This window comes from Poecile atricapillus, chromosome W (genome assembly GCF_030490865.1).
Source record: "Poecile atricapillus isolate bPoeAtr1 chromosome W, bPoeAtr1.hap1, whole genome shotgun sequence".
Classification (NCBI taxonomy): Eukaryota; Metazoa; Chordata; class Aves; order Passeriformes; family Paridae; genus Poecile; species Poecile atricapillus.
Genome location: NC_081288.1, coordinates 15,393,930 through 15,406,484, shown reverse-complemented (window position 1 = coordinate 15,406,484; position 12,555 = coordinate 15,393,930). Strand labels below are relative to the sequence as shown.

The following is a 12,555-nucleotide window of genomic DNA, read 5'->3' as shown; positions in this document are numbered from 1 at the left end:
AGAACAAACCCAGCTTATATTAAACTGCTGCATGGTTTTATAACATTTTACCTATTTTATGTAAATGTTCAGATAAGGGAACAGTAATGTAATAAAAATCCTTTCAGAACTCTGCAGGTCTGGAGGCTGAAAGAAAGAGCAGTGATAATGCCCAATTCCTCTTTCTGTAATTGAACAAATCAATTTTCACAATTAATCTTTAATAGTGCAGAGCTGCTTCTTCCTTTCTGTGCATTACAGAGAGCTTTGTGCTCTCACAAAGTGACGATTTCCCTGATTGCAGATCCATCAGCCCCCATTAAATAATCCTGGTGCCCTAGACATCTTCTGTCACATGAAGGAGAGCAATCCCTCTTTCTTAATGGGCTTGAGATGTGAATGTACAGGTTGTGTAATTTGTGCTGATGGCCCAGTGCACTGAATGTGTGCTTTACCCCTACCTTCATCCCCAGAGATGCGGTTTCTTGGGAAATGACTTGACAGAGCCAGTTTGCTTGATTTGGAGTGGATAAGTGTCAGGGAGTAAAGTCACTAGTGTAGCAAAGCATTTCTGCTGTGTGTCAAGCTATCAAGTGCATTCATCTCCCCTGTTTTTGACATAATTTTAGTTGCAGTTTGATTATTTAAGACCTGACTCATACCCCTGTAGCCCACCATGAATAAGCACCAGAGTTAATCCCTTCATGCTGCAAGGGAGGAGCAGATAGGCTACACTGTGAAGGGCTGTGTCTCTCCTGCAGCTGCATGTAAAAAATTGGGTGAAACCCAGGCTGAATGGCTAAGCCCAGAGTGGTGGTGAATGGAGTTAAACCTGGCTGGTGGCTGGTCACCAGTGGTGTTCCCCAGGGCTCAGCACTGGGGCCAGTCCTGTTTAATATCTTTATCTTTGATCAGGACAAGGGGATTGAGTGCTCCGTCAGTCATTTCTCAGATGACACCCAGCTAGGTGGGAGTGTGGATCTGCTGGGGACAGGAAGGCTCTGCAGGGGGATCTGGACAGGCTGGATCCATGGGCCCAGGTCAGTGGTATGAGGGTCAACAAGGCCAGGTCCTGGGTGCTGCCCTTGGCTCACACCAACCCCTGCAGCTCCAGGCTGGGGCAGAGGGGCTGGAAAGCTGGGAAAGGCCCTGGGGGTGCTGGGGACAGCAGCTGGACAGGAGCCCAGGGGGGCAAGAGGCCAAAGGCACCTGGGCTGTGCCAGCCGTGGTGTGGCAGCAGGGCCAGGGCAGTGACTGTCCCTGTGCTGGGCACTGCTGGGGCTACACCTCAGATCCTGGGGCAGCTTGGGAACCTCAGGACAAGATGGACATTGAGGGGCTGGAGCGTGTCCAGAGAAGGGGATGGAGCTGAGGAAAGTTCTGGAGGACAAATCTCATGAGGAGGGGTTAAGCCTGGAGAAAAGGAGGCTCAGGAGGGACCTTCTCACTCTATACAACTCTGACAGGAGGGTGCAGCCAGGTGGGGGTCAGGCTCTGCTCCCAAGGAACAATGGACAAGAGGAGGGGAAATGGCCTCAGGTTTCACCAGGGAAGTTCAGATTAGATTTTATGTAAACATTCTTCATGGAAATTGTTATCAAGCACTGGCACGGACTGTCCAGAGAAGTTGAGTCACCACACCTCAAGGTATTTAAGAGCCATATGGATGTGGTGCTTAGGGGCATGCTTTAGTGGTGGACTTGGCAGTGTGAGATTAATGGCTGTATTTGGTTATTTTATGGTCTTTTCCAGCCCAAGTGTTTCTATGTTTACTTGTCTCATGTGTATATTGTTCTGTGGCACAGGGGAATCAGTTGACACGTCCTTAGATCTTCCTTCAGATTTTAGGACATGTTGCTAAGCCCATTATTTTCCTTAATGCAGTAGTGCTAGGGCAGTTGGTGGCTTTGCATCCCTGCTGTAAGGGGATTTGTATAGGATAAATCCAAGAGTGCTGGAGCAGGGAATTAAGGACAGGCTCTGAGGAGCATTTGAGGATGGCTACAGTGCATGTTGAGCCTCAGCATGGTGCAGAAACTGTGTTAAATCTAGTCCTGGCAGGGTGCACTTTCGCCCAGAGGTGGCAACTTTTTCACCTTGTGTTGCTTGAGGATCTGGTCATGGTTTGTCTCTTTCACTCTGATTTCAAAACCTGCCCACAAAAGCTGCATGAGCTGTTAGATGCAAACACATTTTTTCCAATGCTTTCCCACTGTTTCTCATCTTATTCCTGGGATAGGCTGTGCTTCAGAGCACAGCACTGAGCTATTTTGGTTTTATAGGAGCCATCCACAGGGACTAGAAGCACCTTGCTTTTCCCTCTAATTTTCCTGTCAATAATGGGATGGGTTTTTTTTGGTGGCAGTGTATAACACAGTGTGCAGACAACAGGCCTCTCCCAGGTCAGTTGTCTTGCCTTTTTTTCTGTTAAAAACAGATGTTGCTGAGAAGGGATGTAGCACTGTAATTGGGATGTGGAATGTAAGGGTTGGCATGGCACTGGAAAAACAGGGGATGTTCTGAAAACTTTAGGAGATGCATGGGCAAAGAAAATCTTAGAATGGTTTGGGTTGAAAGGGATCTTAACGATCATCTTGTTCCAAGGGACACCTTCCACTAGGCCAGGTTTTTCCAAGTCCCTTTCAGCCTGTCCTTGAACACTTCCAGGGATGGGGCAGCCACAGCTTCTCTGGACAACCTCTGCCAGAGCCTCAGCACCCTCACAAGGATGAATTTCTTCCTAATATCCAATCTTAGCTTGCTCTCTTTCGGTTTGAAGCCATTGCCACACATGAATTACAAAGCTTTATCTAAGAAAGGAATCTACTGCAAAGCTGTCTCTGTGGACAGGGAATGTTACCACTGACTAGAAAGTAGGGCAGGATGTTGGGCTTGGTTATCCCATCCTGTTTTGAATCTCAAAACTCATAAACTGATGTACTCATCTGAAATTTGCCAAACCAGTTCCATGTTTCTAGAGGTTCATTTGTAGCAAATAATACTTTTGGCTGAGGCCTCATGGCTGTCCTGGGATGTGCCTGTAGTGATGAAAGTTATTTTTAAAACGGTCCTCAGCCCTGGGCTGTGTCTGTTCAGGGCTTGATTTACTGCAAAGATCAGGTTTATGTAAATTAGAAGCACATTTTTGTGAATGACTGACAAAGACTCCTGTAACAGTGAATGAGTCTATCTTCTGCTCAGTCCAGAGTTAGGAAGCATTTGCTGGATTGATGAGTACACATTTCTTGGGATGTGTTATGACAGGTACATTAAGCAGTTTGGGCACAAATCCCAGACTTGGGAGATTGTTGCTCTTAAGAAGTGTTCAAGTCACCTTAGATCTTCTGGGCAAGATTTTTTCAGTTTAGGGTGTTACACTCCCATGTGTGGAGCTGCAGAAGCCTCAAGAGAAGCTGGGGCAACCATGTCTCTCTTCAGCAGGCAGGAATAATTCTTCATTTCAGAAGAGTTTTGTCAAGGTGACCACGAGCCACTTGTCAGCACATAGCCCTTGCTTTGCTAGTCCAGTGAACACCACTCTGAGGCTGCAGGCCCATCCTTTTATTCCATGGCTGCCAGAGTTCTCAGGGATGTGTGCTAGAAGAGAAGTAGAGGAAAGACCTTCTCTGTAGCCCTTTGATCTTGGTTTTAGCAAGGTACAAATGTGCCAACTTTCATTTGCAGCTGCTTTCCTGAACATCATTCCTCATCATCTTACAACTGTTTGCTGTGGAAAGTTGCTACAAACGACAGTGTAAATCCTGGTTATCAGAAGGCCTGTTAAATTCAAACTCTTGATAAAACAAGCTCGTTTTCTTTTCTTCTGCAATGTGTTGTCATAGCTGCCACCTAGTGCTAATGCTGATGTATGCAGAGGTGAATGCTTCAAAATCGGCCCTGTAGAAGTGGAGCTTTTATAAACAAAGAAGCCAAAATGGCTCCAAAGGCCACAATTAATCTTCACATAAAAGAATTCATCATAAAAAATCGTTAGTATGAAGGTTTGGCTCCATAATTGCTAAATTACTTTATTATTTGCACCTATTTCCATAGAAATCACAGAGTGCTTCTGGGATATGAGGCTGTTAAGTATTGCAGCACTTCTGTTTACCAAAGTAGAAAAGTACTTTTCTACTACTTTTCTACTTATTTTGACCAAATAGTCCCTAAAGATGTTGCAAAGGACGAGAGGTGTGAATGTGTACATGACAATTGTAATGCTCCTAAGGCATGGAATCATGGAATGGTTTGGGTTGGAAGGGACCTTACAGATCATGTCATTCCAACCCCCTGCCATGGGCAGGGACACCTTCCACTAGACCGGGTTGATCCAAGGTCCATCCAGCCTGGCCTTGGACACTGCCAGCGATGGGGCAGCCACAGCTTCTCTGGGAAACCTGTGCCAGGGCCTCACCACCTTCACAGGGAACAATTCCTTCCTAATCCAATCTAAACCTGCTCTCTGTCAGTGTGAAGCCATTGCCCCTTATCCTGTCACTCAAGGCCCTTGTAAATAGTCTCTCTCCATATTTCTCTAGGTTATCTTCAGGTATTGGAGAGCTTCAATTAGGTCACCCTGACTGTGATCCAGATAATAACAGAGGTTGGATAGAGCATGTATTTTATGTTCTGGGTGAAATTTTGTGGCTGGATTTCCATCACAGTGCAGTGTAGTCCTGTCCTGACGTTCATTGGGAACTTCCTTTAGTAAGGTTTTTTTTCGTGTGTATATATAAGCAGTTACGGAGGGATGGTGTAACACTCCACTGATGAGTAAACTGTGCAAATATCTTTTAATCCCAAGCTTCCCGGTCTGTTTTAGGCAGCTCTTCCATTAGCTGGATTTGGATCAAATGCCCTTCTTCCTCATGTGTTTCTCTAGCAATGACCTGTCCTGAAGGCCAGGTGTACCAGCAGTGTGGGACACCGTGCAACCAGACGTGCCGGTCACTGTCCTACCCAGAGGAGGACTGTGAGCAGCTCTGCCTGGAGGGATGCTACTGTCTCCCTGGGTACTACCTGGATGAGCACGAGCAGTGCGTGCCCAAGTCCCAGTGCTCCTGTTACTATGATGGGGAGATTTTCCAGCCAGAGGATGTCTTCTCAGATCATTATTCCATGTGGTAAGTGCACTATTCGTAACCCTTCCCTACACATTGTCACTTCAATTTTTGGACAGCTTGAGTTGTTAACTGGGTCAGTTCCTGTGCATCTACTGAAATTAGAAGATGTGAAGTTAAAGAAGAGGCAAGATTTTGCCTCCAACAAGCCAAATGGTGAATTTTACTGTTGTATCTCTCTCCAGTTAATTTCAAATGTCACCTTACTCAGAATTAGTATTAAGCCCTGTTCTATGAACAGTTCCTACCAGTTTGAAATGGAGCTTAATTACTGACAACAGTTACTTTGTGGGCTTTTAAAATGTCACTTTAATGTACTGTGCTACACTTCTTAACTGTTAAAACCTAATTATCGCTTGTCGAAGATATAAGTATTAAAAAGCATTTCTAATTGTTAAATTGAGTAGCAGTACACTTGGAGTGGGAATGCAAATTGCTGGGCAGGCTCAGTTTTGGGAACAGTGTGTTCTTTTCCTCTCTACCACAAAAATCCCAAGTTTCAGGAACTAGGTGGTCCCTTACCTTTTTCCACAGCAAAACTGACTATTGTCTTGCCTAGTTTTATCCCTGTGCAGCTGCACTGGTTCCAGCAGGACAGGGCAGGCAGCTGGGTTGCCATGCCACTGTATCCCATCAACTTCCTTAAGGAAAGCTTGCCTTTAATGTTGGTAGACACAGTGGATGGAGAGCACCAGCTCAGCCCCACTGAGGTGTAGTTTGGTATTCTAACAAGTTCACTGTTGACTGAAAATCATCATGAGTGAAAGCTAAATGTTGTTTAATTAAATATAAGTTCTGTTTGTTTTTCTTAGCTATTGTGAGGATGGATTCATGCATTGCAGTACAAACAGAGCTCCTGGTGCCTTCCTGGCTGATGTTTTTGCTGATGAGAGACCATCTCCCAGAAGTTAGTATGCCTTAAAAATTAATATTTTATTTTTACATTTTTTTCTCTTCAGTATCTTGATAGTGTAGATTGGAGAAGAAATTCCAGAGGTTGCAACAGCTGTGATATTGTGAGATTTTTTTTCTAATATTTTTCTTTTTTGGGGGATAGAAACAAAAGGGATGTGTGGGAGATGTGAATCTCACCTCTCAAAATTAAAATTATAATTAGCCACTGCAGTCTCTCTTGAGCTGAAAAGGTTAAAGGATGCCTTGGCAGTGATCTGAGGTCCCCAGCTGCTATTTGAGGATCACAAGACATCAGTAAGTCATTAGTTTATACCTTCTGCTTCTTACTAGTGGGATGAAAACTCTCTTTTCTGGTGCAAATGAGGGTTTTAATGGCCTGAAGGTTACACTGCTGCCAGGTTTCCAGTGTGCCTTCCAGCCAGCAGGAATCTCCATAAAACCTCCTGGAGACTGACAGCTGCCACGTTTCCCATCAGTGCACAGGTTTATCAAACATTTGACTGAAGACTGTGAAAGGTGCATGGGAACACATATGGCATCTAACTGGGGTTTGCAGCATTGGAGAAAGGCCAGCAGTGCTCTGGGGTCTTTTGGGGTTTGATACATGGATGGAGCTTATAGGATTGTCATGGGATGTGGGGTTTGAGAGTGTATGTGTCTCAGAGGGGACAGGGCTAGTGGAGCTTTAGGGAGGCCTGGCAATATCCAGGAGTTGGACTTGGTGATCCAGCTCAGGATAACTTATGATCCCTATGGGAACACCAGTACAGCCAAACATGGTGTCTTCCACAGCACACTGACAAATGCACCTGTACATGGGGTCTGGAGGAAATTTATGGTTGATATTTGCCAGTGCCTTAGAGGCAAAGGGTTGTTGTTTGTCTTGCACCTTCTCAGGATAAACCACCTTCTAGAGGAAAACACTGTAAATGCCTCTGTTGGTACAGGGCAGTGACCTGCTTAATGTTGCTTGCTAGGGACAGTGTCACTGGATGAGTCACGTGTTCTTCAGGTGTTCTTCACCTTCCAGGTGAATATCTCACCAAACACTTCCCTTAATGCTCCTAAGACATACTTTTCCTGTTAATAGGATGTCAAGACCCAGAGATGCATATTGCTAGTATCACTTGAAATAATATCCTGGAGTTTCTTGGAAAAAAAGATCATTCTGGTCTTCTGTCAGACCCTAAAGTCTCAACGAGTTTGTATTGAAGCTCAAGACACTGTTATTTACAGTCACCAATATAGTTATATTCAGTGTGGGAGATGGCTCTAAATGCAATAACATACGATGCTGTTGCTTCTCAGAATATCAATTTTCTGCTAGCTTTGTACAGTGCCTAGAGGTGTTTGCATAGCCCTAGTGCAGTCTGGAATTGCACTTTTATGTTTAGTGCAGCTTTTTGCTTTTGTATCAATTAGTATTATTTAATATTATTGCTTTCATGACAGCCTAACTGAGGTCACTTCAGGGGAAGTCGGGGATGTTTTCTTTGCCATGTCATATGTAGCGGTGTTGTTCCAGACTATATTCTAAATTAGTTTTCTAATCAAAGTGTTGATCCACCTTTTACAAAAATGCTGTGTCAACAATACTTGAGTTCTAATTGCACTTTTTGTAAACTGATTTTTTTAAAAGTAAAAAGAAGCTTGACATGCAGATTCCCCATGGAAAAAATTATTTGTCCTGCCAACAACCCAAGAGCAGAAGGAGTGGAATGTACCAAGACCTGCCAGAACTATGACCTGGAGTGCATCAGCCATGGCTGCATATCTGGATGCCTCTGTCCAAAAGGGATGGTAAGCAGGTTTTCATACAGCAGTGAGAAGCAGGTCCTCTTGGCTTTCTTGCCTTCATTCTCTCCTACCATGTTGCAGCTTTGGAATAAATGGTTGTGAAGTATTGATTGTCAAGCTGGTTTAAAGAATGTGTATATCTGCACTGAAGATGAACATTAACTTGTAAAAAATAATTATTAATCAAAACTCCAAAGGCTGCTTTGAAGACCAGTTCATGTTTTCTTTTAGCTCCTAAACCTCTCCTCAGTCTTGCTGATCTTTCTTAGTCAGAGAGACAGAAGTACACCCATACTCAGGCTGATCATAGGGATGGAGCACCTCTCCTCCAAAAAAAGGCTGAGAAAATGGTTCAGCCTGGCAAAGAGAAGGCTTCGGGGGTGACCTCATTGTGGCCTTGCAGTGCCTGAAGGGAGCCCACAGGAAAGATGGAGAGAGACTCTTGACAAGGGTGTGGAGTGACAGGACAAGGGGCAATGGCTTCATACTGACAGAGAGCAGGGTTAGATTGGATATTGGGAAGAAATTTTTCCCTATGAGGGTAGTGAGACCCTGGCACAGGTTTCCCAGAGAAGCTGTGGCTGCCCCATCCCTGGAAGTGTTCAGGGCCATGTTGGATGGGGCTCTGAACAACCTGGGATAGTGGAAGGTGTCCCTGCTTATGGCAGGAGGTGGAACAGGGTGGTCTTTAGGGTCCCATCCAACCCAACCTGTTCTGGGATTCTTTGATCCAGACACCCTTCATGCTGATATTGGTTCCTCCTTGTCAAGTCTCCATCTCTCCAGCTGCCTTCCTGTGGTTTGTACCAAATTGAAGGCTCCCTGGGAGAAGGAATGTGGATATGAAATTTGCTAAGATTATGCCAGGGGGTATCTTGGAATGGCAGATGGTGTACTAAGCAAATTTTCTTTTTTCACTGAAAGGCTTTCTGGAGTCCAGTGTTATGTCCCACTGCAAGCCTCAAATTTAATTATTAGTTTTGGTGCTTTCTACCACCAAATTCCTTCAATTATCTTACAAGAAAAACATCTCCTCCCAAATTCTCAGTATGAAGTAATTTCTAGCAGTAATAGAAACATATTTTGAGTATTGCTACTGTATTTTGCTGATAAACGCACAATTAAGTAAATAGATTCTACTCCAGAATAAAATGCCAGCTCTAGGCAAAAGCTCAGGCTTCTGAAATGTCTTGGAGGTGAAAAAGAACAGAATCTGAAGTCACCCATGAATTTCCACCACAATTCTAAAAACAAGTGTTGCTTCTTTTCATATTTCAGTCTGTAAATGTCTGTCCCCTAAGTGAAATTTATTCCTAAAGAGTAGCAAGATAAGAAAACTTAGAAAAGCTTGTGTACTTGTAAAGTTCCAAGAGCTCCAAGGTGAACAGACCTCTGATTCAGTGAAGAAGCTTGAGATTTTTCAGTTCTGGGATGTGGTAGTAGTATACTTTTGACATAATTATGGAATGAAAATTATGATAGTACTCTACCAGAAAAAAATCTCAACCACCAAACCAACTTCCTAATAATTAACCTTCATGTTTGATACAGTATTTCATATTCTTTTTCAGTAAGTTGAAACAAACAATTGTTTCATAAATTTTTTGCCCAGAGGTCTTTGGCCTTTTGGAATTGTAAACTCCAGCTGACTTCGCAGTGATGTGAAACACACCCCTGAGTTCAACAAGGTGGTTTGTCGGGTTTTGGATTGAGGATTCAGGGTCAGTAGTTTAAAAAAAAATAAATTACTAAATAAATTCTCTGTCCACTAGATGACAGTATTGTTTAATCTTCACTAAACTCAGTGAACTGATTGATAAACTGATTCAATAAACCAATTACTAGTTCTCATTGGCTTCCCTGTTGGCAGAGATTAAAAGTCATGAGATACACAAAAGCCATGGTGGGAGAAGCCCATGTAGAGATGATCTTGTAAGCAGTGCCACTGCAAAAACAGGATCAAGCCCAGTCCCTGTTCATGTGTGTCTTGTTTATTCTGTGTTTGACTCCTGGCTCCACAGGAGCTGCCAGCTCATTCTCAAAGAGCAGTTTCCTCCTCCTCACCCAATGGGATGAGGTTTGGGAGAGCCTTTTTTTCTGATCTCTGCGCTCTGCAATGAGGCTTTGTGCTCCCTGACTAGAGAAGGATTTGGGATGGTGACCAGGATCTCCTTCCCATCCTGTCCTTTTCTAACACAGAGACTCTGGAAGCGCAGAGACAAAGCTCAACAACATCAAATCAAAGTCAAAGTCTGTGTTTTCCAGCTTGTACAACAGAGGTGAGCAATAAAGGGACTGGGAAAAGGAATTACCATTTTATTGGTCAGTCTCCCTTATTGGTGTTCTGTAATCCTGCCTAATTTACAAGCACTCGCAGAGGTGAGCTGCTGTTTGCAGGAAGGTTTGTGGGAAGTAACAGATTACTCAACATGTGTTCCCATAAATATTTGCACATATTATCATGCCGGAATAAATTGTGCCTTCTTACTGAAGATTTTTTTCTTTTATGGTACAGTAGCATATGAAAGTTATCAATGTTCACAGATAACTTACCTTGAAGACATAACCTAATTTCTTTCAACTGAAAAATAAGTTTTTTAGTTTATCTTGACTTAGTATTTTACATTGTTTTGATTTCTAGCAAATAAAAATGTTCAATATGTCATAAAAATAATTCTTTTTCTTCTGTCTTTGATCATCTGGAAGGTGGGAAATTCTCCATACTTGTCACCCTTTTGCACAGGAGAAAAGAGAAATCATAACATATGTGCAGAAGTGTGGGGAAAAATATGCTTTCTCAGATTAGTTTACTGTATTTCAGTTTTTCCCATTGGAAAATATTAATAAATATACAAATGGAGTGTTAACCACCTTTCTGGGGAAAGAGAGGAGTAGAACAACCAGAGAGCACAAAATCCAGACACTGAAAAAATAGAAAATTAGTTTCTTTCTATTCCCAACAATATTAACAAAATTAAGGTTTAAAATTTAAATATTTTATTGCATTCTGACTGCTGAAATAAAGTTATTTCTAAAACTTTGATATGTTAGCAGAAAAAGGAAAAAAATACAAACCCTAAACATCTTAACCAGGAAAGCCTGGAAGGTTTTTTCCTTGCTAACTGTTTTCAAATGAAATTTACCTCACTATTTTGATTTTTCTGCTGTATATTTTTCAGTGTGGTCTTATCCTACATTACAATGTCTTCATGAGGAGGTAGGCATGTCAAATAAATATCAGGGACATGCAGCTGACATAAGAAAGAGGAGTCAAGTAAACTAGCACATTTTGATCTTCTAACATGTTGTTGACTTTGTTTGCACAGTAAGGATGAGAGACTGTTTTAGTTAAAACAAAAATTTATGAAAGAAGTTCTTCTCTGTGAGAGTGGTGAGGCCCTGGCACAGGTTGTCCAGAGAAGCTGTGGCTGCCCCATGGACCTGGAAGTGTCCAAGGTTGGGTTGGATGGGGCTGAGAGCAACCTGGGATAGTTGAATGTGTTCCTGCCCATGGAACTGGGTGATCTTTAAGGTCCCTTCTTCCCCAAACCAGTCTCTTATTCTTATTAGCTATTGGGTTCTAATCTTACCCCCTTCCTTAATCCCATGCTTCTTCATACCTTTGGCTGACTTTCCACTGAAACCCATATGTGTCAGGAGGAACAGAGAAATGTCTGAGCTTCCCTTGACAGACGGATACTCATCAAATTGTGTTGACCAAGAGATCAAAGTTAAGGTTCGTTGAGATGGATTTCAGGACCATAGGATTTCCTGACTTGGAAGAGACCCACAAGGACCATCCAGCCCAGCTCCTGGCCCTGCACAATTCAACAATCCCACCCTGTGCCTGAGAGTGTTGTCCAAACACTCCTGGAGCTCTGGCAGATTTGGGGCTGTGACCACTGCCTGGGGGAGCCTGTTCAGTGCCCCAGCACCCTCTGGGGGAAGAACTTTTCCTAAATTTCACCCTGCCATTCCCTGACACAGCTCCCACCATTCCCTCAGGTCCTGTCCCTGGTCACACAGAGCAGAGATCAGGGCCTGCCCCTCCTCTTCATCTCATGAGGAAGCTGCAGAACTGCTGTGAGCTCTGACCTCAGTCTGCTCCTCTCCAGCTGAACAGACCAAGTGCCCTCAGCCATTTCTCATGTGGCTTCACCTCCAGGGCCTTGACCATCTTTGTAGCCTCCTTTGGACACTCTAACAGCTTTAGATTCTTATATTGTGGTGCCCAAAATTGCCCACAGGACTCAAGGTGAGGTTGCATCTGTGCAGAGCAGAGCGGGATGATCACCTCCCACTCTACATGAGTGTGGGTAAGGAGAATCTGAAAGGTTCTGAAACCTGTAATATTGTTCTTTCTTTTGCAAGATTTTTCGATGTTTAGCAATTAATAAGACAGAGCAAGGAAATGACAGACATTCCTGTTTGATCCCCAAGTAATGGAGGGCTGGTTGTCAATCACTTGTAATCTCATAGATGCAGAGCATCATCCTAAGGGCATTTAATGGTGCAAACAGCTGATGTTTTCATTACAAACCTCTGTCTTTATGTGTGGTTGCCTCCCCAGTGCTGCTGCCTCCTGTCATGTCAAGCATTCAGGACTGCTAAATACTGCTGTATTAACTGCAGTCTACTGATGGATTGAGATACTTCCAGAGAATATCCAGCTGCTTGTGAATAGTTCTTCTGGCCTTGTAGTGTAGTACCACATGGTCCCTATAGTGCAACATGGCAGCAGGCT

The 12,555-nt window shown here is 43.5% G+C and overlaps 1 protein-coding gene across 1 annotated transcript in view; it reads left to right on the top strand.

Annotated features, from left to right (window-relative positions):
- Nucleotides 1-12,555, top strand: part of LOC131591380 (von Willebrand factor-like) — a 126,631-nt gene that overhangs the window by 42,218 nt on the left and 71,858 nt on the right. Inside the window, exons 16-18 of the mRNA XM_058861995.1 lie at nt 4,862-5,102; nt 5,912-6,006; nt 7,654-7,814. Of these exons, the coding sequence (XP_058717978.1) occupies nt 4,862-5,102; nt 5,912-6,006; nt 7,654-7,814 (497 nt within the window). The remainder of the gene's footprint in view (nt 1-4,861; nt 5,103-5,911; nt 6,007-7,653; nt 7,815-12,555) is intronic.